This window comes from Anabrus simplex, chromosome 2 (assembly GCF_040414725.1).
Source record: "Anabrus simplex isolate iqAnaSimp1 chromosome 2, ASM4041472v1, whole genome shotgun sequence".
In the NCBI taxonomy this organism is placed as follows: Eukaryota; Metazoa; Arthropoda; class Insecta; order Orthoptera; family Tettigoniidae; genus Anabrus; species Anabrus simplex.
The window spans coordinates 862,150,338-862,178,043 of NC_090266.1; the positions used below are offsets into that span (position 1 = coordinate 862,150,338).

General features: G+C 38.7%; 1 protein-coding gene across 2 annotated transcripts in view; it reads right to left on the reverse strand.

Moving 5' to 3' along the window:
* Positions 1–2,118: 2,118 nt before the first annotated feature.
* The window catches only part of LOC136864521 (pickpocket protein 11), a 248,834-nt gene continuing 223,246 nt past the window's right edge, over positions 2,119–27,706 (reverse strand). Inside the window, exons 7-11 of one of the 2 annotated variants that reach the window (XM_067141596.2) lie at positions 27,378–27,654; positions 5,541–5,594; positions 4,759–4,876; positions 4,576–4,667; positions 2,119–2,525 (exon numbers count right to left, since the gene is read on the reverse strand). In XM_067141596.2, the coding sequence (XP_066997697.2) occupies positions 2,407–2,525; positions 4,576–4,667; positions 4,759–4,876; positions 5,541–5,594; positions 27,378–27,654 (660 nt within the window). In that variant the 3' untranslated portion in view covers positions 2,119–2,406. The remainder of the gene's footprint in view (positions 2,526–4,575; positions 4,668–4,758; positions 4,877–5,540; positions 5,595–27,377; positions 27,655–27,706) is intronic. The other variant, XM_067141597.2, reaches the window with a different exon arrangement.

Genomic DNA, 27,706 nt, shown 5'->3' on the forward strand with positions numbered 1-27,706 from the left:
ATCACAGATCAGTTTTTTTATTATTTACAATGTTTATTAGTGCATCTATTACGATATGGGCAATAAAATACATCACAATAATTGTATACAAAAGTTTAACCGTTATTTCGTTGCAATAAGTTGGTGTACAAACAAGACTGTTATGCACTGTATATATATATATATATATATATATATATGTCTGTATTAGTGACCATACCAGTTTCAAATTTTAAGTGACCTTAGTGCTGCCTTGCAACGAGGCTGAGGAGTTAATGTATCTACTTCAGTGGCATCTTGGTAAGTTTATATAGTTCACATGCCTTTAACTTTTTTTTTTTTTTTTTTTTTAATAATTCGGAAATTAATGTAAACTGTGATATATTGGTAGTCATCTCATTCAATATGCACACTTTGTATTCAACCACACCCCATTTCCAATAAATATACAGTAATAGCTTGAGATTCTGCCGGGCTGAGTGGCTCAGACGGTTTAGACGCTGGCCTTCTGACCCCAACCTGGCAGGTTCAATCCTGGCCCAGTCCAGTGGTATTTGAAAGTACTCAAATATATCAGCCTCTTGTCAGTAGATTTACTGGCACATAAAAGAACTCCTGTGGGAGTAAGTTCCAGCACCTCGGTGTCTCCGAATACTGTAAAAGTAGTTAGTGGGACGTAAAGCCACTAACATTATTACATTGAAATTCTAGCAGGATTTGGAGAAAATTTGCAGGTTTATACAGCCATTTAGTGGCACTGTGCCAAATGCAGTTGGCAACTCTGTTGCTTAGTCCAAAAGAAGCTATTCAGTGCAATGTTACTGTCCCTTTGTAGCTCTCCCTATATTTGCTAGCCTGAAGTGATGTCTGAGAAATGTGAAAGTCCTTCTCCTCATATAATAATTTTAACACTAAGGCTGTGGAATTCTTCCACTCCAGCAGTTAGGAAAGTGAGTTGATCCTCCGTGTCATAATTTACTGTTATGGAAACCTGAAGGATTGTACCTTTACTATGAGCAAACTACTAATGTACCAATTTACAGTTCCGCTTTGGCCGACATTTTCCTCGGAGCAAACCAGTAGCCCAGTGCGCTGTACATTCTAAATAGGCAGAGAGCTATAATCCCTTGAGGTGATTTAACTCCATGAAATAAAACACTTTCATTTTCTTTTAAGTGGCACCAATTTCCAATTCACTTGGCATTTTGTATCAATAAAGCTGAAGGGGAAACACTCGAACATGCAGGTTTCAATTTACCTCGGCCTGTTTTCAGCCATGGCATAATTGTAATGTCAAGAGTGTTAACGTTTTATGTCCTTAAAGTTGCAATACTGCCAAAAAGTAATTATACAAAGAATGTATGGATTCCCCTTCCTCAAACCATCACATGAAGTTTTTTCAGAGTCAAATATTCTGCCATTCCATAAACAAATTGCATTTTCATCAGCAGTCTTTATGTATAAGCTAGACAGGAAATTAACCCATTCTACTGTTAACTTCTCCCATTTTAGTGAAATTCATGGATATGAAACTAGAGGATCATTAAGGATATATCCCTCTCATTCTAATTCAGTAAAGTACGGAGTGAAAGGCATAGAATCATCAATGTTTAGGGAATATAATGTGTTGCCTCCTGTTATAAAGAACTCTAAATCGGTTATATGTTTTAAAAAAAACTGAAGGAATATTACTCTTTTACAGATATCTTAATATAATCTCTATATAACTTGCTTTAATTAATACAATAATATATATATATTGTCCATATTTAGTATATTACAGCCATGCAATATCTGAATATACTTCTGAAAAACTATGATCCTAACATGTAAAAAAAAAAAAAAAAAAAAATTGTACTTGTCACTTTACAGAAAAGCCATTGTATATGAAATGTAATTATTGTGTTGCCATAAAAAAGTATGTACTGTATTGTCCCTATCATGAGCCAGAGGCTCATGGGACCTTTTGTCACCAATAAATAAATAAATAAATAAATAAATGTCTTATATATGGAAATCCTTCACTAAATATTTACCCCATTGACCATCATGTTTTGATGATTTTTGGCTAGTTAAGGTTATTTTTCTAGTAGAAGGCAAGGTGCAATTCTGATAAGGAATAAGAAATCACCATCATGCTACTATTATCTAATTTATTGTTAAAACAACAAAGACATGCAGAGAAATGGTGTGAGTGCAAGAATCAACATACATATTTGAATGCTGTAAAAGCTTTAAGAATATGAAAACTTCCAAATTATTAAAGATGAAAAAAAGTTGCACTAATGTTTAATATATGTGCATGTTATTGTTTTCAATAGAATATTCTACAGTTGATTTAAAACTTTTTTGTTCTTGATGTTGTGTTAATTCCTTCCAAAAAGGAGCAGTGCTTATACAATTTTTACCACCTTCTTTACTTCAAACTTATTTCTTCTTCCACCCAATTATATGGAAAAAGAGTCGTAGAGTGAAGAAATAGAATATTTCCATGAAACTTAAAATACTGCAGCCTAGAAATAGACCAGCTGTTCCTCCAATAGACACTGGAAAAAAAAAATTATTTCATGTCACAATTTTTTTTTCTGTGTTGATTTGTCAAGAAGCAATATTTTACTAAAGTTTCAGATATAGTAAAATTGTGTAAAGAATGAAAATCTGTAAGAAGAATGATGTTATAATACTTGGAGTCTCCAAGAACATTTAAATCCCCAACAAAACATAATTTTAAAAAAGAAATAAATAAATATACATGCAAACTATGTTGTGATATGAGCCCATTTGAGGCTTGTATGATAAGATATTGTCTTTCACTTCTACACTCCTGGATCAAATATTAATTTTTTATATGAAATAATTAATGGTGGAACATACAGTGGGGGCAGATTTTATCTAGGATCTTAGTCACTTTCATTCCTCAAATTCTTGATCATTTTTCATTGTCCCAGGGACAAGAGATTGCTCTTAAGAGCAAATGCATTCCCAGTACCTTAGTGCTAGTTATAACATCATTACATTACCCTTTGCTAGGCAGGAATCGATTAAATTACATTATATGATAAGTCTTTTGAGATTATGCCGCTTGAGTGGTACAAAAACAACGAAAATCTGGATGTTTATCAGAGTAAATGTAGATCATAATCTTCTGGAGGAACTATAAGTAACAGCAAAGAGAATACTCCTTGGTCTCATTTATAATTCTTTTAGGGGTATAGGAAAGAAAATATCATTACTTGAAGGTTGTACGGTATGCAACATATAGATTCCCAGGAATAATTTTAATTGTTTTATGCTGGGCACTTTTACAGATGAAAAGAAATTACTTTGTCCAGTATATTGGGCTCTGAAAACCTTGAACTAAATAATATTACTGTGTCTAGTATGCTGGACTCTGAAAGCCCTAACTAAATAAACTCAATCATTACCACCACCATAATTTGAGTCACTTAATTGATACAAAATGTATTTGAAATTTGGAAATTAATTTAACACTGCATCACTAACCATTTGCCTGCTGGACGATGCACAGAGATGAATGTTCTTCCCCCACCCTTCTGGTAAAATGTTTTGTTATTCATTCTCAGTACCTTTCCCACAATGCGTCCTAACTTGAGAAAGTGTGGAAGTTCTTTTGTACCTCATTTCATTTTAGTGTTACCGAGCTGCCGTCGTCTAAGGAACGAATGGTTAGACATAACGTGACAGTATAAACTGTAGAAGAAAGACCCAACACTGCCTTCTATGTATTTCTTTCTACATAATCAACATGTTCCTTGTCAAGAATTACATTATATACTGCCACAATATTCTGAGAAAAGGAGAAAAATCAATCTCGCAAATGACCTATGCACACCAGCTGAGAAGTGATCTGATTACACCTCACCATTGGCACCGGCTTATGCAGACAAATTTGTTCTGGCCGTTGAGAGCAATGTTAGGTGGAATACTCAAAGTAAATGCAGAAACATGCAAACCTGAACAAGAGCAACCCTACAAGAAGAAAACTTGTCTTTTCTCCTTCAAAGATGCAGACTCGCTTCTTTTGCACTGCTTGCAGTTGGGCAGTGTGTGGTGGTCATTGATGAAATACCTGAGTAGTGTGTTTAAGTGATATGTAGGTAGTTAAGAGCAAATAGACAGACCTCAAAGTAAAGTCAACCAAGCTGATGATAAAAAAACATGATCCTGTGTTCAGTTTCATGAAGGCCAGTCAGTGTGATGCTGATTGATGTTTATGGAGAAAATGCGGTGGTAGAGTGATTGAACCAAAAACAGAGTGAATGAAAGAAAATCTGCGCAATTTTTTCCTTTGAACGTATTGAAATTGATGTTTTCTTAGTGTATTGGTTACGATGGAGATATACAGCAGCCAAGAATCGAACAAGTGCTTTCCATGTGGTAATGACTTCTAGGATTTCAAAAATAGAAAAGTGTGCTTGTATAAGTGTATTTTTAAGTTTTGGTTTAGTTTTTTATATGCATAAAGGTGACAGTTGCAGATATTGGTGGTTTCATTTGCATAGTCCCACAGACGAATGGTTAGTGATAACGTTGGTTGTGGGAGAGGTTAGTGATGAAGGGTTAAATATTTCTTACCCAGTACATCTGTAAAACCAAACAGGACATCTCTTTTAAGTCTCATCAGTGGATATCGAGTCAAGCTCCATTTGAAATTTGTACCAAGAAACCTGTAAGAATAATATTGTTAATGGGTAGTGATTCTTTTTAAAATTATGTCTATGGAACAAATAAAATTAGAGAGAAAATAATTCAAGTTACCAGGGCATGTCACTCTGCATTTCAATGACATAGTTGACAGCTTCACAGCTGGGTAGACATTGACAGTCGATCTGTTTCTCATCATTTGAATTAGGCTCTTGCAGTCTTATAAGAGTCTCTGCAGTGAAATGAACATAGTATTTTGAAGATCCTTGTTAGTGATTTTTTACATTTTCCATTAAATTAATTCATTTAATGAAACATTTAAATAATTTTTGTTCTTTGATAGAAATAAGTACGGTACCAAAGAAAGAAAGAAAGGTTAAAATGGGTCAGAATTCATGCAGATAGAAGACAGTGCATTATTCATTTGTATTCAATGCGCGCGCATGCGTGCGCACGCACGCACACGCTCACACACACGTCAATAACTGTGAGAAATAATTAGGTACGGTAAATTAAATAAGTATGTTGATGGAAACTAAATCCAAGATCTTGAGGAGTTTGTACTGAATGGATGCCATTAAAATTGTGTGTATTTTCACTGTAGTCTTCTAGAAAGGTAAGGACTGCTGTTAGTGTACTGCAACAAGAACAGAATCCTTTCACGTATCATAGGTTTCTATTTGTATAGTAAAACTCTCTAGAATGGCATTGAACATAAGGTTATAAAATAAAAACTTATAAATACGTGAAAAGATAGTTCTTTGTTTCATTGTACATTGTTTTATTTAATTATAGCTTTTACTAAGCATAGATATGCTTGCATGTTGAAATGAAAGCGGTCTAGATCAGAACTATTTATAGAACTAATTAGTGATAACATTATTATATGTACTTACCGGTATATTTTGAGAGACATCTCATACCACCAGGATCACACACCTTCAAGTTGGCTAAAATGTAATATTGGATATCAAAGTAAAATATACAAATGAATAGACAGTAAATGCCAGTAATATTCATGATTGCCTTTTGTGCATTGGTGTAAGCAGAAGTGATTTTATGAATGATGTTGAATTGTGATGTGAATTCTTATCAATTCAGCTAAGATTTTAGAATTCAAGCAAAGGCATCTGACTTACATTCACAAGATTTAGTCACATGAAATTTTTTTGCTTCTAAAAGTAAGAAAAGCCCGTCTCCTTGCCATACAGTCCATAGTTGTTTATGATAAATGTTTTCTAGCATGCTTTCCTTGCCAGTAAATTATCCATGTTGAAACATTGGTTCATGGTACAATACCTTGAATGGTAATCGTATGAATAATGCATGGTGTTAATCAGAAAAGAGTGAGGAAGGAGGAGCCATATAGAATTTATTCACTGTGGGTAAGTACATTATCCGTCAAGGTCAAAAAATCTGTTTATACAACATATTAAAAGGTTTCTATCAAGTATTATTTGTTCAGGATTAGAAGACTTCTAAATTCATCCCTATCAGTTGTGTTGGTTACATTGCCTCTCAACTTTACATTGTTCTCAGCACAAGTTGCTGCAGTGCATATGCATTGTTTGAAACAGTGGTGTCAAGCGGGTAGCCAAGAAGCTCAAACGTGGCTGCTTACACGAGAAGTTCTCAAATTGCTGGGTGGTGGTTGTGCATTCTTCTGTTGTCATTTGAGCTCTGCAGCCATTTGGAGAATTCTTTGCTAAGTGTCTGTCTTGCACTACTTACTAGAACAACAAGACAGTTTGCAGGATCTATATTTACATAATCATCTACTATAGTTCTCTTTCCATCCCATACTGACTGTCTTATTGCATCCTGACTACTAATACTGCCCTGCTCCTTGGTTCAGAGGGCCCCAGGATCAATTTCCAGATGGGATAGAGATTTTAACCTTAAATGGTTAATTCCCTTGGCTCGGGGACTGGGGGTTTGTACTGTCTCCAATGTCCCTGCAACTCATGCACCACAAATAACACTATCCAACATGCAGTTTACTATACATGCAGGTGTCGCCCACCCTTGTCGGAGGGTCTACCTTACAATGGCTGCACCAGGTTAGAAATAGCCACAAGAAATTGTTGTTATTATTACTAATACTACGAGCTACAAAACATGAACATGGACATATCTTTGGGATTTTTGTCTGTTGTGCACAACAGATGGCAGCAGAGGATTATGCTACTAGCTTTATTGACCTTCAGCCTTGATAAGGCAGTATGCCAGGAGACATTGCTATGATAATGTAGAGAGTTTTCTTGTGGTGTTTCGTACTACTTGAGCAACCGGCCAGTGTGGATGTGTGGTAAGGCGAGTGCACTATAACATGATTGCTATTGAGCAATATCGTTCGGCGATTGGCGGCTGGCAGAGCAGGCAGAAGAAGATAAAGGGACATGCGACGAACAAGGGAGAGCTGGAGAAGATTGGCGAGGCTAATTTGGCAGCGACGGTGATAACTATGCTATTACTTATAGGGGGCGTGGAGATGAATCCAGGCCCTGACATGAGCTGGGAGGACTGGGATAGAATCAGAGGGCTGATAGGAGATGCCATAAAAACATATACTGGAGATGCACTGGTAAAGGAATTGAGAAAGGAACAAGCCAAGGGTTTTGAAGATATGAAGATATGGTTCAAGGAACAGTGGGGAGTTACAGAAAACAGAATAGAGGAGAATGAGAGAGCAACGGGAGTGCTAAAAGAGCAGGGAAAAAATCTGGAGAAGGAAGTGGCGTCTCTGAAGAATGAGCTCGGCCTTGTCAACCAAGAAAGGATTACAGGAAGAGCGGAGTGAAAATAAAGTGAAGCTTATATATAAAGTGGTGGACCTCGTCCAAAATAAGCTGAAACTTAACTTCAGTGAAGTGGATATGGATGATGTCAAAAGAGTAGGGAAGGTGAAAGGTAGAAGACCAGTGAAAGTGAAGCTGATGTCAACCATAATGGCGGATATAGTGATAAAAAATGCAAGGAATTTACAAGGTGAAAGGATCTGGATAAACAAAGACTTGGGAAGAGAAGGAGTTGAGAATAGGAAAATCTTTCGAAATCATTTATGCCGAGCTAGACATCAAGACCTTAAAGCAATTATGAAGGACCAAAGGCTGGTAGTAACAAGTGGTATCTGGTGGCATGTTTGGTCGGCAACAAAACAAAAAGGTATGGAGGAAGAGCTGAAACGGGAAGAGGAACAATTGAAGCGACCAAAAGACAGACAGGAGTACGCCCAAGAGGAGGGAGGAAACGCGGTAACAATGGCTGAAGCGCCGAGACAAGAAAACAGTTCAGTGCAAGATAGTGTGAGTGGAAGATGAAACGTGCAGGTTCAGGAAGTGTTATTGGATAGTGTTCCAAAAGGAAAAGAGGATTCATTGATTGCCGACCTAGGGGGTGACAGGAAAGAGAGAGACCTTATGAGCAAGGGGAGAAGCAGGAGCTTGAAGGACTTGTGCGGGAAAAGGAATAAAGGTTTAGAAGATAAAGAGAGGAAGGAGGACAATAAAGTGTCAAAGAATGACGGAAGGGAGGTAGAAGCTGAGAGTGAGAGGGTGACGAGGAGTAAGAATAAAGATGGTGGTTTGGAGGGTAGGGAGAAAAAGCCGTAACTAGGCTGGAAGATAGGCTTTGTTAATATTGAAGGTGTATTGAGTAAAATAGGCAATATAAAAGTGAAAAATTTAATAGAAGGCTTTGATATTGTAGCGCTTTTGGAAACACGGCTAGAAGTAGGCAGGGAGATAACTTGTGGAGGATTTACGGTGAGGCACAAGTCAAGGAAGAGATTAAGCAAAATGGGCCGCACGCCCAGAGGAATAGTCGTGCTAGTTAAAGAAGATTTGAACCAATGTATAGAATATATTGAGAGTGGCATTGAAGGTGTGATATGGATAAGATTTAACATGGGGAGAGAGGCAGGGAGAGAGAAACATTTATGCTTGGCTTTTGCCTACTAACACCCCAAGGAATCTCCATGTGCAAATGATAAGTTATTCGAGGAATTATTATTAGAAATTAGTATCATTAGAGGGAGGTATGAGGTGGACGGAATATTGTTATTTGGAGACTGGAATGCCAGAATAGGTGAGTGAATCCCAAGGTATAGTAAGGAAGAAGAATTGATAGTAGGATCAGGAAGAAGTAATAACAATAAGGTAATTAATAACTACAGTAGAAAACTTTTAGAATTGTGCGAAGTCGGGAATTTCTGCATTTTGAACGGCTATTGAGAGGGGGACAGAGAAGGAAAAAAGACCTATATTACTGAACAGGGGGGGAGCATTATTGATTTAGTAATGAGTTCAGAGGACTTGCTAGATAACATCAAAAGCATAGTGGTGGAGGACTGGATCAAATCGCACCATGCTCCGGTATGGGTGAGTTTGGCGAGGGGAGAGGAAAGCAAAGAGGAAGAGAAGAAAAGTACGATAAGAGGGAGATAGTGGTTATATTAAATATATATGGACAGAGAATTCAAAAGGAGAGCTAGATGCATTTATGGATAAGGAGATACAATTAATTAGAATTGGCTGGGAAAGGGCGCTGATGGAAAATAACATAGACGGAGTGTTGGAGTTGTTACAAGACCCTGTAAGGAGAGTGACACGGGCGTCGAGCACAGCAGAAGGGAAAAAAAACAGAAGGGGATGGTTGGTATGATAGGGAATGTGAGGTTTGTAGAAGAGCAGCGCTAGGAGCATTAAAAGAGTACAGAGCAAAAGGAAGGAACAAAGATCGTGAAGCATTTTGTAGGCTGAGGAAAGAGTATAAAAGGAAAATTGCGGAGAAGAAGAAGAAGAAGAAGAAGCAGTGGTTGAAGGACCAACCAGAGATAATAAATAAGGAATGCAGTATGAATCGGACTGAAAAAATATGGGAGAGAATAAATATGATCAATAAAGGAGGGAAGGGTCCGAAGAAAATGAATATTGACTATGTAAAATGGGTGACATATTTCAGCGAGCTATTAGGAGCAAGGGACGATTGGGAGTATAAGGAAAGAAAGCAGCCTTGTGGTCTAATGTGGAAGTAAGTATCCACGAACTAGATAGGGATATCACGATAGAAGAAGTACAGGGTTTGATTGGGAAACTGAAGATAAAATCAGCGGGGTGGGGGGGAGGAGGAATGGTATTAGTAATGTATGCTGGAAACAAATAAGTAAATACAGTCAAATGGTAGAAGGTATTGTAAAGCTATTCAACAGGATTTTCAATGGGGCGAAGGTACCGAAGGAATGGGAATATGGGATAATATGCCCAATATATTAAAAGAAAGGGAATAGAAATTTACCTAATAACTACCGAGGTATAACCCTGTTAGATACATTGAGCAAAGTTTACACAGGAGTCTTAGCTAATAGACTAAGGGATTGGGCTGAAAATAATGGTATAATCTCTAAATATCAGGGAGGCAAACAATAGATAATATCATGATTGTGAAAATGCTAGCAGAGAAATACACTGCAGGAAAGAGGCAGCATATTTCTGGCAGCAGTAGATTTTGAGAAAACGTTCGACACGGTGAGCAGAAAGGTGTTAATAGAAAAATTAGGGAGGCTGGGAGTCTCTAGGAATATGATACGTGAGGTAGAGGCACTGTATCAAAGAGTATATAGTAGTGTCAAACTAGAGAACAATGTAATAAGCAAACCAATAGAATGCAAACAGGGCCTTAAACAATGGTGTAAATTATCGCCCATATTATTTATACTATTTATAAATGTTATATTGGATGAGCATGGAGGGGCTAGGTGGGCTGTACCGGCAGTGGGTAATATGGAGATCTCAGGCCTGATTTTCGCTGATGATATTCTGTTAATGACGCTGACTAGGGGAGGATTGAAGAAAAGTTTGGATAAATTAGTAGATTATGCAAATAAGTGGTTGCTGAAATTTAACTATTATAAATCAAAGGTGATGATTGCAAGTAAGAGAAGGAGGGTAAAAAAAGTAAGGGAATGGTGGATACAAGGGGCAAGAATAGAGGAAGTAGATAGATTAGAATATCTAGGAGTAATACTGAATAGAAAAGGAGGTTGGGACGACCACATAAAGAGATGTAAGCTGAGAGGGGTTGCAGCCCTTGCAGCAATAAAAATTCTAGTTGCCAAATATCCAGGAGCAAGCTATAAAATACTTAGGCTATTACTAAAATCTCTGGTCCTAAGCAGAGCTTTATATGGGGTTGAATTGTGGGGATTAGAAAAGAAAAGGGACAGCCTGAATCAAATAATATATAAATTCAGTAAGGCTGTTATGAGACTACCACAATGTACAGCTAATGTGGGGTCTCTAATCTTATGCGGAGAGTTTGAGTTGGACTGTGTTAAAAGGATATTAAATTATTGGACTAGACTAAGACGGGGTAGCGGTGGCATTCTGCTGCAGAAAATATATAGATATGAACTGGAAGGAAACTATGATGAGTGTTGGCTAGCAAAAATCAAAAGTTACGTTGAGGAATTGGGTATGGGATATATTTGGCAAGAGGGATGGAAGGGGAACAATAGCAGAATGCAGTGGGCCTTGACAATGAGAATTAAGGACATACAGATCCAGAATTGTTTGGAAGAATGTAAAGAAAGGCCTTCGCTCAGCCTATTCTATAAGGTATACCAGATCTCCAACTTAAGGATCAGATTTGGGGATGGAAGATTAAAGGGTGGGTTATTATGGTGGCTGATGGCGATGCATAGAAGTAAAGGATGGATCAGGAGCAAAACGAACTCTCAGTGTATACTATGTGAGGCTGAGCATGATGGCTTACATTTACTTTGTGATTGTATAGGAACAGAGAAACTAAGGGCAAAATTCCTAAATGTTAAGCAACAAAAAATGTGTAGACAAAAAGATGAGCAAAAAATTATTGTATGGATAGCAAAACAGTGGAGGAATGACAGTGGCCTGAACAAGTTTTCATGCGCAGTGATAAAACAATGTCTCAGAGAAATACGAGGTAAGTATATGATGTAATGACATGGAATGTAAACAGTGGAGTAGCTAGCATAAATAGGTCAGTAAGATATTGGCACTCAGCATTTTAGATGTTAGGATAATGTCTGCGTGTAGTCATAATTCCATTAGACATGCTGACAGGGTAGGAGGTAGAAGTAGGTTTTACATGGTTGCGCCATCTTGTTCTTTTATTATCTTTTGTCTTAACTTTACGCTAATTAATTTTATCCTATCCTGCCATTTTATTTTTTGCCTAATTGTCATTGTTAGCTCATATGCCGTTTGCTGCAATGCCATGGCCATTGGACCTCTGAGAAGGAGTTGTTCAAGGCCCATATAGATATAGAATTATATTTTATTTTATTTATTTATTTCATTTTAATTTATAATCTGGTTTGAATGAGAACATGTATTTGGGCAGAAGCCTGTTATGTTCAGCAATAAAACCTAAATACTATAGTGGTGTTTTTGTGAACATGTATGTGTCGTAGTATGTGATTACATCCTGAACTGAAATATGCAATAACAAGCCAATTTGAAAATTTGCATTTAACTGAGCAAATTGGCTACAGAGACATTGAACATGCTTCAGCAAGCATGTTTCGTTGGGCTTTGTCTCAGGGTCATTCCTGTACACCCAAGACTTGTCACCAGTGGATGATCTTGGGCATAAAGAATGGATCATCCATGGCATGCTCAAAGAGATTTTGGCGCACTGCGGCGCAATGTTTCTTCTGCTTAGGTGTCAACAGTCAGGGGAGCCAGCCTTGGAAGTGACATGGTGCATGTTCAATTTTGATGTTAGGATTGTCTGTACTGATCCAAATGACACGACACACCAACAATGTCTACAATGTTGTTGATTGTCCTTCAATCATCCTCATGCACAAGTTCCTGAATCATTCCAAATTTTCTGGGTTGATGCTCATGGAAGGTCTTCTAGATTACTTCTTGTCTACAAGAGACATTATCTCACCAGTAAAGCACCTATACTACTTGAAACATTGCATACAACTGATTGCCTCATTGTCGTATGCTTGCCAAAGCCTGTTCAATGCCTCTTTGGCCAATTTGCCCAGTTTAATGCAAAATTTCACGTTGGCTCTTTGTTGCACCTTTCTATTCATGGTATAGTCACAGACTACCACACACACATGTTCACAAAAATACCACTATAACAATTCCCAATGTTAACACAGCAATATCTCTTGAGACACTACCTCATCAAGTGCAACCCTGTGCTAGCATCTGTTGGTGCACTGCAAAGCTAGTGCAGGAACTTTTTGATTCGACGTTGTATGTTAATATTGGTATATAATAGGTCAATTACAGAACTTCTTTATATTTCCTTGGAACTTCTCGGTGCCACACTATAACCCATGCATTCTGGTTAAGCCATTTGCTTGCTGTATTCTCTTTCCAATACTCTCAGTTTTCTTCCCATTTTCTGAGATTATATTTTCCATGTATTTGAAATTCTTTCACAACTTCCGTTGGTTTTCCCCTTCTTTCCTGCCTCTTGTCATCCATACTGTTTTACTCTTCTCTATGTTTATTCTCATTCCAGACTCTTCTGTCACCTGATTCCATACATCAACTGCTTAAATATCCTAAGTCACCACTTCTACAACCAAAAATAATATCAGGTTATGGGCGCAATATGCAGAAATAGAAGTGTTGTTAAGTGGAAGTGTATATTTTGTGTGTGTTGTGCTTTGAAGACATTTTGCATTGGACATGTGTAATTTAACCTCGTGGTAAGTTGTGTCTTGTACTTGGCACATTTTGCCTAAAAATTTACCATACGGTATGGAATCCAACGTTACTAACAATATTACATACAGAAGCTCACTTCCACAAATTGAAAAACTATGAGGATTGGCCAACTGTGAACAATGGAAAATGGATATGGAGATGTATTTGTTCCATGAGGATCTGTGGGATTACGTGGAGGCAAATGTGACCACTGATACAACAACACAAAATGAAGCAGTCACAAAGTGCAAGAGCAAAATATATTTGTTACTGGATCAGGGACCAAATATATAAGTCATGGAGTGCAAAACTGCCAAAATTATGTGGGACAAACAGGAGCAAACATACAAGGATAAGGGTGTAAATCAGCATGTTGCCCTTATAGACCAGTTGTTTGACATAAATTCGGCAACGTGCTTGAGTGTCAGCAGGTCACCAAGGTTGATGCAAAACTGAAAAGCATTGCGAAGAAGATTGGCAATGAGCTGATCACTAATTGATGCTCTGGGGACTAACGCTGGAGTACAGACCATTTTGGATGGCACTAGAGAACACCATCACTGGAGACATCAAATCAAACATGGTCAAGCAGAGGCTGGTACAGGACAGATTCAAGTGGACAGTAGAGTCCAAGGGAGAGGGTTGCTTTTTGTGCCAAGAACCAGAGGCATCAAGAAGAGCAGCAGAACAGGTACTCATCATCCTCAACACCAGGGTCAAGTGAGAGCACAGGTAAGAAGAAATCCAACTTCAATCCAAGAAAAGTCACCGGTCACCTCAAGAGGGAGTGTACCAAAGGTGGGATGAAGCTGTCAGGTAAAAGTGATCAAGAAAACAGTAGTGCCAGCCAAGAAAAGTCTTTTACTCAGTTAACAGCTCTTCATTGTGAGATCGGAAGTGATATATGGTATATTCATTCTGGGACGAATGCCCACATGACTAGAAATAGGGACTGTTTCACTGATATTAGATTTGATACTGTTAGTGATGATGTGGCCATTGCTAATAGTGAAAAAAATGAGTGCAACAGGGATTGGTAATGTAGAAATGGACTTGGTACAGAGAAATTTGGCTACTGTTTCAAATATATGTCATGTGTCAGGTCTATCAACAAGTATGCTAGCAGTGAGCAGTTTAGTACAAAAGGGTACAGCTGTCTTTTTTTGACTCGTCTAGAAGCAGGTTGTTTGAGGCCAGGACTTTGCTGGTCAAGGGAGTCATTCTAGCCACAGCAACAGGGGAGAATGGAATCTACAGTCTAGATTTAAAACAAAGTAGGTTGGATGACAGTTTCAGCAACTAGGGTTAAGGGGATAATTCAGTACGTTATGGCATAGGCAGTTCAGACATTTAGGGCATAATAACATGCAGGTATTTAAGGGGCTTGCCAGTTGTCTGGATTATTCAACCAATAAGGTGCTCCATGTGTCAAAGGAAAGCTTTCTAGGAAACCATTCGTAATAGGACCAAAAACCAAAAGAGAGAGTGGAAAGCTGAGGTTGGTGCTTTCCAATCTTTGTGGGGCAATAGATCAATAGGGGGGGAATTGTACATGCTCACATTCATTGATGGTAGTACTAGAAAGGTCTTTGTTCTTTCTCAAAAGTAAGGAATCTCAAGTGGTCCCAGAATGTTTCAGAACCTTTAAAGCTAGCCTAGAGAATGAAAGAGGGAATAGGATTAAATGTTTGCAGACATAAAATGGTAGAGAGTACAAAGGCTAGGCATTACAGGAGGAGGTCAGATTTTGTGGGATTAATTATGAATTGAAAGTGTCGTGCAATCCTGAGCAAAATGGGTCTGCGGAGAGGGCCGATCAAGTTATCGTAGAAAGGACCAAGAGCACGCTATCAGAGTGTAACTTGCCTAAATGTTACTAGGTTGAGGCATGTTGAGCTGCTGTGTATCTAAAAAGTAGAGCACCAGCTAGAGGAACTGGAAACGTAATCTAGTTTTATGTAACCTGCTGCGTTTACTACAATTCTGAAATACATCGGTCCCTCACCTTATACTGGGGTAATATAATGAGATGTGTGGTTATGGGCTAGAAGACAGAAGGAATTGTGAACGCCACTATTAATTTATTATGGGTACCCCAAATGAACCCCAGAAATGATCATAGATACAAAAATCAGGAGGTGCACATACAGACCAGGAACAGGTATTGTATAGGTTTTGTACTGCCCGCTGTATGGCGAGCCTCACAATAGCTCTTTTGGTAGGAGCACTGTCGGAGATGTTATAGTGGGCAGTACTAGAGAATATGGAGGTTTGAGTCCCAAGCAAGGATTTTTTTTTAACTGCCAGTTGCCTGGGATGTGATAAAGTTGAATACTTAATAATTTCCAAAGGCAAATTTGTTTATTTGGCCCTGAAAGAGGCCATTGGTATCATGGTATATGGTATGGAGCTGGTATGGAAGAGGCTAGGAAACATGTGACAGGATTTCAGTAAACTTTGAATTTTAACACAGCACCTACTCAAACTGCTAATCTCCATGGTCGATACAGAGCTGTGCATGATGTTGCAAGGACCGTCCTGCACATTGCAACATCCCCAGCATAACGGATTGGCATGTCTTGGTGATGAGTTTTCTAAGGTGACCAGGACTGACCAGTTCCGGTGCATACACCAGTTGTTTTACATGGCTTCACAGGAAAAAATCCACGGGTGTAAGAGCGGGCAATCTGGTGGGCCAGGGGACAGTCGTCCCCTTCCTATCCACATCAGGATACGTCGCATGGAGATAGTTCCGAACTACCACCGCTGTGTGCAGTGGAGCTCCGACATTTTGAAACCACATCCTGCAGTGGTCAAAGAGTGGCATATGTTCCAATGACAGTGGTCGTTCACCTTGGAGGAATCGCAGATAGCGTTCTCCCGTAAGGTGAACCTCAAAGAAATGGGGACCAATGAGGTGGTAACCCCCAATATCACACTATACGTTCATGCAGCATTGTATCTGAACAGCTGCCTGTCTAATCCAATAGGGATTATCCACACTCCAGTAGTGCATATTATGGCAATTAATGGTTCCATTTTTGTGTAACTGTGCTTTGTCTGTAAATAAGATGGTAACTACAAAGGCAGGATCAGTGTCCACATACTGTAGGGTCCCATTAACAGAACATCAGACGGGCTTAAAAATAATAACCATGGAGCTCCTGGTGTAGGTGCATATACTGTAATATAGGTGAAATGCTGGGCATGTCATATCCACATAACAGACACCTGGCTGATGTTAATGTCCTGTGCAATGGCCCATGTGCTAGTGTTAGGGTTATGCCAGATACTGTCCAATACAACTTCTTTGTTGTAAGTAGACGTCACAGGATGATCTTGAACAGGCTGTGTCCTTCTCAGGGATACAGTAGCCTGCAGACGTCTTTCCACACTCCAAAATGTCATGCCTGTTTGTTTTCGTCTATGTGGATAGCGTTCTTCATACAGGTGTTGTGCTTGGTATGAATTCTGTCTAGCTTCTCCATAGATGAGTAATGTATCCACATGCTCATTACTGGAATTCATCACGAGGCAGTGAGTAAGTTTTGTGTTTTGTTGTGTTGTGTTGTGACATGCCCTGAAAGAGAGGAATTTGTTGGGCTACATACCTACCTGCCATCGCATGATGTTATAATTCCAATTTGCTCTACCTGTATCCTACAAAGAGGCGCTCACAATTCCACATCTCTTCTAGCCCGTAACTACACATCTCGTTATATTACCCTGGTTTAGGAAGAGGGAAAGATCTATTTCAGAACTGCAATAAATGTGGCAAGTTGTATAAATCTAAATCACAAGAGGTGGGTGGACCACTTGTAATAGTTTGCTATACAGGGTGAACATAAAATGCTGCACTTGGAGGTCGGCATGCGATTCCTCATCCCATTGCAAGACAAAAGTTTCTATAGCCAAATCGGATCTCATGCTGTTGGAAAACACGTCGAAAACGAGAAGCTGGCAACACTGTCACATCCTGCAGTGCATCGGAATGTAATAGAGAAACGTGCATCATCCCACTCTACCGTACCCGCCATCACAGCTTACTGAGTAGACGGCTGGGTTATCAAAACCACATGCACCATGGAGCTACGGCTCGAATCTACGTCAGGTTGGTTTTTTCTTTTGTGTGTGTGTGAGACGTTAGGTCCCTAGGTCCCATCGTGTAACTGCGTTTGTAAGCATGATATCCTGTTGTCACATGACAATAGTCGAACACATGACAGTGTGATCCATTCAACTGAATGCATGAGTTGACTAACCATGCAGTGCACAACCATAACTTTTTTTTTGCTAGTTGCTTTAACGTCGCACCGACACAGATAGGTGTTATGGCGACGATGGGACAGGGAAGGTCTAGGAGTGGGAAGGAAGTGGCCGTGGCCTTAATTAAGATACAGCCCCAGCATTTGCCCGGTGTAAAAATGGGAACAACCATAACTGGTCTTGTCAAGTGCATGTAGTGCAGCTTCCTGATGGAGTACACAGATGGCAAATACGTCGATATGCTTTTAGTGTTGGGTGCATCCGATAACCAAGCTTCTGCTGCTGCTTGTGAGTATGCAGCACGGTACCCTCAAAGGCGCCATCCCAATAAGAATATTTTTCGTCCCCTTGAGCAATGCCTGCAGGAAACCGGTACTCTTTGTCCGCAAGTAGTGGACAGAGGTCATCCAAGAACTAGACGTACTCCACAAACAGAGGACAACAATCTTGAAGCCATTCATCAATTACCTCGGCGAAGTACCCGTGATATTGCAAGGCAGTTCCAGGTATCTCAAACACTGGTTGTTGACGTGTTGCACGATGAAACGCAGCATCCACATCATTACACGTTAACTCAACACCAGCGGCCAGAAGACCGCATTCAACAAGTACAGTTCTATGAATGGCTTTTGCAACAAGTTGAAGATAACGAACATTTTATAAAAAATGTGATATGGAGTGACGAAAGTAGCTTCACTCGGTAAGGTATTTTCAACCATCATAACAACCATTATTGGTCTGACCACAACCCACATGTCACCGGTGAACGTAGCTTTCAGGCACACTTTGGCATAAACCTGTGGGCTGGAATCATGGAAGGTGTGCTTTTAGGCCCTTACCTATTGCTGGACAAGTTGAATGCACCCCGCTATCATACGTTTCTGGGCAATACTTTGCCTGACGCTTTAGAAAATGTTCCACTTGGCGTTCAGCGACAGCTATGGTTTCAGCATGATGGTGCACAGCCACACTTTGGAATGACCGTGGGTAACTGGTTAAATGAAGCGTTTCCAGAGAAATGGATTGGTCGTGGAAGTCCAATGTTCTGGCCTCCACGTTCCCTGGACCTTAATCCACTAGATTTTTATTTGTGGAGATACTTAAAGGAACATATTTATAGTACTCCACCCATGGATGTACAAGACCTAATAGCTTGCGTGCATTCTGCATTGGCAATGGTGGATGCAGGTATGTTGCGTAGGGTCTGGCAAAGTATGCTCCAGCGAGTGGCGAAGTGTTTGCAAATGCAAGGTGGTCGCTTTGAACATCTGTTGTGAAGTGAACGTTGCTCGTAAGTGTATGAGTCAGCTCTGTGAAGATAAGACTGGATGTCACACGCACCCTATGGAATTATTGTGCGTAGCATATTGGGCAATCCAGTGTAACCTATCTACTGTACTCTATTGTGTTTCCTTGTACTGCATTGGATAGAGACGATGATACTGTATCCACTATTATGTTCTACATATTGGCTTTATTTGTGCCATGGACGAAACAAAGTGGTCCTTTTCATCTGTATGAACTTCATGTTATGTTTGAATGTTTATATAAAGGTAACTGTAATGGTAAGACAGAACATTAGTGTATTGCATAGTGGAGGTGTACTTTGGAATACAATTTGATACATTAACTGAAAAAAAATTGGCGCGAACGCGACTCGAACATCGGCGCATCCACACAACCGGCATTTATGGCATTACCTCGTCTCACTGAGCTAATGAGACAGTTCCGGCAGAGCGCTGAGTTCATGCGACCTGTGCTTGGCCATGCTGCATGCCGTTACAGCATTGCCAGAGCCTAGTTTCTTAACTCGCATTTCTATTAAACCTATTGGAGTTATTAGGTTTTGCAAGATAAACTTTTGTCCTGAATTTCAATGAGGAACCGCATGCCGACCTCCACGTGTGGCATTTTTTGTTCACACTGTGTACAGAACTGCTTTGCTTTTTGTTCTTTATGATTGCTAATACTTTCAACATGCTGATGGTGTATTAGCTATGCCAACATGCAGGATTATTTAAATTTTATGCCATTAACATACAATATTGGCCTATCACAGGAAGCATAACTGCTTTGCCTATCATTTTTCTTTTCATATTATTGGTCAGTATCAATCTTGGATTGTCATGGGCCAAAATTCACTGGCCAGTCCAATCACAAAAGCCTGCAAGCAATACAGTGGTGATTTGTTGGGTTCACAAGAAATATGCCACAATGTTTTAGGACTTTTACGCCAGTTGTGGTCTCTTCTCCACCGAACAAAATACAAGGAAAGCAAAATAGTGAGTTAGTTAATAGACGGCTGCACATCCATTCCCATTTTTCTTATATATTTTTGATGAAGGATAAAAGGATAGAAGTTTTATTTTTGTCCTTAATCACCTGAGTTATACAAAGTTCTGGTCATGCTGGACCTAATTCCTGGGCAAGTAATCAGTCCTGGTAAGTTAGAGTTTTAGTTTGTAAATATCTCACCTGATTCATTTCACTTACTACAACTGACATATCACACACAGATAACACTTCAATATTCTCAAAAACCTTTTCTAAAGCATTTTTAACAGCAACATGCACCGTAACCACGTACTACAGTAAACAGTAACCATGTGTTTACTTCCCACATACCACTTGTGTTTGGTTTAGCCTGGTCAACACAACTGCATGGAATACACACAAGTATGAAATGAAAATCTGCTAAATTCCTTTATCACAAATGGAAAGGAATGTTTCTATGCTGCTAGAAGAAGTTAAAATAGCCACTAAATCCCTGCATGTGCATTACATTGTTTAAAAATTCCCTGTGCCTAAAAATATCTCGAATCCTCTAGGCCTAGTGGAAAAATTGTTACATCAGCACCAGTGGCTTGGTTCACTCTAAAACAGAGAAAACAAATACTACACAAACATTTCTCTTTTCAGTTTATATTTTTTCTCACATTATTTGTACAGGGTCTTTTTTTTACTCGCTCTGCAGCACCACTCAGAGCACGGCACGGCTGGCGCAATGATACTCCGCCCCCAGCTGGTATGATGCGTGCTTTTCCTCCCCACTACTCACGTCAATTCACACTTATAGATATCCATTTCTAGTGAAACTATTTGTCTCAAACCTACCTGGCATTACATTTGATGTTCAAAATATGGTCCATCAGCTGTCAGACATGCCTGACACCTTGTAAATAGGTTTGCAGACACTTCACAAATCTCAGCCTGTATGATGTTCGAAATAACTTGTGTAATGTTCTCTTGTAGTTCTTCTCTTGTGTGAGGGTTGTATTTGTTCACATACACTTTTCCCTTCAACATTCTCCACAGGTAATAATCACAGGGATTTAGTCAGGAGATCTAGGGGAAATAATTAACCACATAGTTTTTGAAAACTTCCCGTATTACCTCCATAGACCGATTAGCAGTGTGTGCCGTCACATTATCTTGCATGAAGTAACCATTACTCCTTTCTTCTTCCATCAGCTCTTGAAAGAATGGTCTGAGAATGAGGTTTATATATCGACCAGCATTTATTGTTTCACAAAAAAACATAGGCCCTATAATTCTGCGAGCACTTATTGCGCACCAAACTCCTATCTTTAGATCATGAAGTGGACGGACATGCAGCTGGTGGGGATTTTCTGCACCTGAGTAGTGACTGTTTTGAGTATTTACATAGCCACTTAAGTGTAGCCATGCTTCATCACTATGAAATAAAGGTCTGGGTCAACATACCCATCGTGAACTGACTGAAGCAACCAGTTACAATACTGAACCCTAGCGAAACTGTCAGGTCCTCTTAAATATTGGGCAGGGGTGGGTTTGTATTGTTTTGTTTTAACAGTTTTGTTGCTCTGTGGGCAGAAGGTAATGACACATTAGCTTGTACGGCGAAGCACAACAGGGATTTTATTGGACTTCTTTCCAAGAGAGCTCCTATTTCATCAAGATTTTCCTCTGTTAAAACGGTTAATCTTCTGCTTGATTTCTTGTTTAGAATGGACCTGGTGGTGTGGAACTTTTTTACTAATTTATGTACCATACTCCTATGGGGAGGGAGGATGCCAGGAAATTTGCTAATGAATCGAAAGCGGCACTCTGTATAAGAAGAATGCTTTACATAGCACAACACAAGGAACTCATTAAACACATGATTACTTTAGTATTCCTACAGAAACTATGCTATTTTAAAGCGAACACATTGAACATGCTACCAATACCACAGATGAACTACACTATTGCTGTGAATCAATGGTTATCGATACCGTACTGCATTAGATCCTTTTAGACAGCCATGAAGCAATATATCTCTCAGCAAATGAGTCACCCGGCCGTGCTATCGCCTTCCGTGCATGTTCCCCTGACGTACGGAGCAAGCTTAAAAAAAAAGACCCTGTATTTGTAAATTCATACTATTTCTATCACGAGAAAGCTTTCCTTTATTGGAGGAATGTTGTTGAAACTTTCTACATTAAAAAAATAGGAAATTTCCTTTGACCTACCAGACTGCTCTAAAGGAAGTTAAAAAAACTTTTCCTGCCATCACGTAGTGTACAGAACATTAACTACGCAGAAGATCTATACAGTGCTGAAGTATTCGGTCTCAAATCTTTGTGATGTTATTCACTGGTCACCCCATTCCTCCTCATGCAGTTCTTAGTGAAGGTATGGTACTGTCATATGAGAGCAGAAGTCCACTGCTAGATTGTGACAATTGCTATGTTGCCAAATTTGCTCCAACATATGAGATAGGAGCGTAACATAAAGACTACAAAAACATGTTTAAAAAATTAACATTAAAAAAATGTTCTTTTGAATATTTTCATGGATGTAAGGATACGTGATCATGTGACACAAGGGTGGAACCGTGCCTGCGGAACTACTACCAATGTATGGGTAGCTATTATCCAGGACTGGTAATTCATCTTTTAGTATTTTTCTTTTCTTACAATTTTGCGTTACGTTACACTGACACAGGTAGGTCTTATGGGAACTATGGGATAGGAAAGGCATAGGAGTGGGAAGGAAATGGCTGTGGCCTTAATTAAGGTACAGCATCAACATTTGCCTGGTATGAAAATGGGAAACCACGGAAAACCATCTTCGGGGCTGCCGACAGTGGGGTTCGAACCTACTATCTTCCGGATGCAAGCTCACAGCTGCATGCCCCTAACTGCACTGCCAACTTGCCTGGTCTTTTAGTAGTCGAGTAATAACTGAGGTAATACAGATTGCGATAAAAGGAATCTTAGGCAGTACCAACAATACATTGCTTAACCTTAGTGATCACTCCTGTTGTTTTCATTTTTATATTAGATCTTAAAGTGAACATGCAGGATCTTCAATGTTTCATGTTCCAGTTTCCTTCTTCTTCTTCTTCTTCTTCTTTGTGAATGGGTCACGTAGGACTATGTGGAATCAACATTTCTTCAGCTTTCCTTCTTTTCCAGTAGTTCTTCATTCTTAAAGACTGTGCAAGTTCCCATTCCTCTGGCCATTTACCTCATATAGGTTCCTTTTCTTCTTCCTCAGTTGTCTGTGTTGACTATAATTTTGATTTCATTCCAATCTGTAGAGTTGGTGTTTCTAGTTCAATAAGGTTTTTCTCCATTAGTTTATACCACTTAGGTCTAGTGGCCTTGTTTTGCAGAAATTTGTAATTTTATGGGAAAGTCTAGTGGAGTCCATTCTTTCTAAATGCCCTGTAAATTCAATCAATCACTACTGATCTGCATTTATGGCAGTTGCCCAGGTGGCAGATTCCCTATCGGTTGTTTTCCTAGCCTTTTCTTAAATAATTGCAAAGAAATTGGAAATTTATTGAACATCTCCCTCGGTAAGTTATTCCAATCCCTAACTCCCCTTCCTATAAATGAGTATTTGCCCCAATTTGTCCTCTTGAATTCCAACTTTATCTTCATATTGTGATCTTTCATACTTTTAAAGACACCACTCAAACTTATTCATCTACTGATGTCCTCCCACGCCATTGGATTCATTGCAGTCGCATCATATCTGTGATTTTGGAAAGACATAGTTTGCAGTTAGGTTTAAGGTAATGAATTCCTTTTAAACTCTTGGTCCTAAGATTTTTCTCACAATTTTTCATTCCTTAATTTCTAATTGATCCTTTAATTTTTTATTTCGCAGATTGAGGGTTCCTGAAGCATGTAGTGCCTCTCGTTAAATCACTGTTATGTAATGTTGAATTTTCTATTGTCTGTATAATTCAACAGTTGTTCAGTTTCTTCAGATCTATTTGTATTTCTCTGTGAATGATATTGTTTAAAGCTCTGTATTCTCCTGTATCCCTCTCCATTACTTTTTTCTTTCTCAGTGAGTGGAATGGTATACCTTTGAAGAGAGATCATTCATTCATAATGATTAGAATTTTTCAGACAGAGCTTATTTCAATGAAATTTGATGTTTATCAAACACATCTTCTCAAAATATATAGCTTGTCTAGTTTGACTATTAAATGTAACATCCTTGTAACATTACTTTTTACTGATGAGAAAATCTATTGTATTCTTGATTTGACGATCTGGCTTTTACATGTTTATTTCTATTCTTTTTGTATCTTGACAAGGGTATTCATGCAAAGAAGCGTTTTCAACTACCATAATGCCACAGGTGGCTTCTGCATTAGAATTTATGGACCATCAAACTCTGAATAATTTACTAGTTGATTTTTTAATACATTCTATTAATCATTCTACTCCTTGTTCCAGTCACATAATGCTTCATGGTGTGCCCATTCATTACATGGCAAGTGTACTGATTTTATCTTTTTATCCTTAGTTCTTTGAGTATATAACAACAGGAACAAGGGCACCTTCAGCATTACTGGAATTACAGGGATGCCTTTGACACTATTAAGAGAGAAAGGTCATTGCCACTATTATAGAAAGTACAAGGACTCCTTCAGCACTGCTGAAGAAAGTGCAAGGACATTAGTAGCACTGTTCAGAGTACAAGGAACCTTGCAGCAATGTATATAGTGCAAGGACAGTTGCAACACTGTTAACAGTCAGGAAACATATGAAAGTATGTGTATACCTGGATCTCTGTTGAAAGTGGAAAGAACCTTGAGTACTGTCAAAGATACAAGGGCATCTACATCATTGCTGGGAATGCTGAGACATATTCAGTCCTGTCAAAGTTACAAAAACACCGCCATCAGTGCTGAAGGTACAAGGATACCTTTGGTAATCTTAAAGTTACAAGGAGATCAGAATCAGTGTTGAAGGTGATGCATGTGCAATAGACTAATATAACTTGAAACAATATTCTTTAACCCTTGCATAAATAATGCAAATATTATTATTATTATTATTATTATTATTATTATTATTATTATTATTATTATTATTATTATTATTATTATTATTATTATTATTATTACTTGTGAGGTATGGCTATGAAGTGTTTACATCCATTTAGTATTAGTATTATTATTTATGTAGTTATGCCTGGACATTATATATATTTGCTGTTTCTTATGTTGCACTGACACAGATAGGAAAGGCTTGGGAATGGGAAGGAAGCGGCCATGGCCTTAATTAAGGTACAGCCCCAGCATTTGCCTGGTGTGAAAATGGGAAACCATGAAAACCATCTTCAGTGCTGCCAACAGTGGGGTTCGAACCCAATATCTCCTGGATGCAAACTCACAGCTGCACACCCCTAACTGCACGGCCAACTTACCCGGCTGTTATTTGGTATAACTCACAATTGTATTATTTGTGAGGTTATGTCATGAAACATGTATATATATTAATATGAGTTTGTTTATCTTAAGAACACATAATTAATGTTATATAATTTATTATTACCTGGATATATGATGTATAATCCAATGTAACATTGTGCAACACACTGTAATAAGTCCAGAACAGTGCTATGTGTGACCAGAAGTATGTAGAAAGTTCCTTACATATTAACTAGGCTATTGGAAACTCTCAAATTTACGAGAAAATATGTTGTGCCATATTCTTCTAGAAGCCTGGCCAGGCAGTATATATAAAGAGGCAATCTTGTGAGTGAGAGTTGAGTTGTTTTGATGAGACTTGTGTGGAAGTCATGTTAGTGAGTGTTTGAAGTAAAGTATGTGAATTGGTTTTGTTGGGTTGGTAGTTGACATGCATATGTTGCAGTCTCTTCTTATTCTTTTGTAGTAATGTTTTTTATTTTTTATGATGGCATCTTATTAGTTGATATGTGTGAATTTGTGTAAATAACTTGTAAATAAAACAGTGTACACAAGTGATAGCATTTTGTGTGTGTCGTTATGTAAACATCAAAGGTACAAGGATACCTCTGGTATTTTTGAAGTTACAAAGACACCAGGATCACCGTTGAAGGTACATGTGCAGGGCTGAGTGGCTCAGATGGTTGAGGCGCTGGCCTTCTGACCCCAGCTTGACCTTGGCAGGTTTGATCCTGGCTCAGTCCAGTGGTATTTGAAAGTGCTCAAATACGTCAGTCTCGTGTCGGTAGATTTACCGGCACGTAAAAAAACTCCTGCGGGACTAAAACCACAAAGGTAGGTAGTGGGATGTAAAGCAAATAACAATATTATTATTAAGGTACAAGTATACCTGTGATATTCTTCTTATAAAAACACTCGCATTGGTGTTGAAGGTACAAAGATACCTATGGTATTCTTGGAAAAAGTTACCCACAAAGGCATCAGTATCAGTGTTAAAGGTTCAAGGACACCTCCAATATTGTTGAAGTTACAAGGACACTTAGGTCAGAGTCAAGACTGCAAGAATGACTGCATCAGTATTGAAAGTGCAAGGACACTTACTCTGCTATTGAGAGTGTATAGATACTTGCATCAGTGTAGAGGTCTAAGGACATTTTTAGTACTCTTGAAGTTACAACAGCACCTACATCACTGCTGAAATTCAGGGACTTGTACATCATTTTTGAGGGTATGAGAAATTCTTTCAAGCTTGTAGCTTTCAATGTTATTTAACAACAATTATTATGAATTTTTTTTTTTTTTTGCTAGTCGCACCGACACAGATAGGTCTTATGGCAACGATGGGACAGGGAAGGGCTAGGAGTGGGAAGGAAGCGGCCGTGGCCTTAATTAAGGTACAGCCCCAGCATTTGCCTGGTGTGAAAATGGGAAACCACGGAAAACCATTTTCAGGGCTGCTAACAGTGGGGTTTGAACCTACTATCTCCCGAATACTGGATACTGGCCGCACTTAAGCAACTGCAGCTATCGAGCTCAGTAACAACAACAAATTTTGAAGTGGGAGATGTTTCCAGATAGATTCATCCTGTAAAATGCCCAATTTAGAAGACACACTGGTGCAATTTTATAAACTTTCTCAATGTACATATTACCATATTGTCATAAAACAAACAATTGGCATTTACATATTATCTTTCATGAGTCTTTGTTTGGTTACCTACTAATGTACTATTAAATATGTGATCATATATGTTTTCTGATTGTGGTATAGCATAGAGAGTGTCATATTAATATGTTGCTCTTGTGGTATCTGCTTTGTATTGCAATGTTGTTCTGATGAAAAGCTTGTTTCCTTTAAGACTATTGGACAGTCTACTGAGGAGAGTGGCATTATGTGTATAATTTTAATACTATGGGAGGCAGCACTTTCTTTTTTTTAAAAAAATATTTGACAATTATAACTAAATATAACAACCTGGATCTAACAGTACCTATCTCATAGATGTGATACTAGGTTAAAGGGTTCTCCTCCTCTCACTGAAGGATTTACTCACGCAGTGGCTTGTAGAAGTATGGCACACATTTGCAAAGCTTGAGAGCCTGTTTCATGCGACACTCCATTCGGCACAGGTTGTATGAGTATACTGGACTTAACTCGAGATTTGATTCTTCAAACAGACGACACTTGCGCTGTCTAACACTGAGTTTCATTGTCTCCTCTGATATAGTCACAGAGAGGGCACTCATATCCAATGTCTTGTACTTCAAATCTGGAAGGAAGAGTTTCCTTGTAGCACAGTCCGGAATCTCCCAGGAATCGTGAATGTAAACCTGGGAACATAGTTCATGTGGTTTCATATCTTTTTAGAAAATAATTTCATCC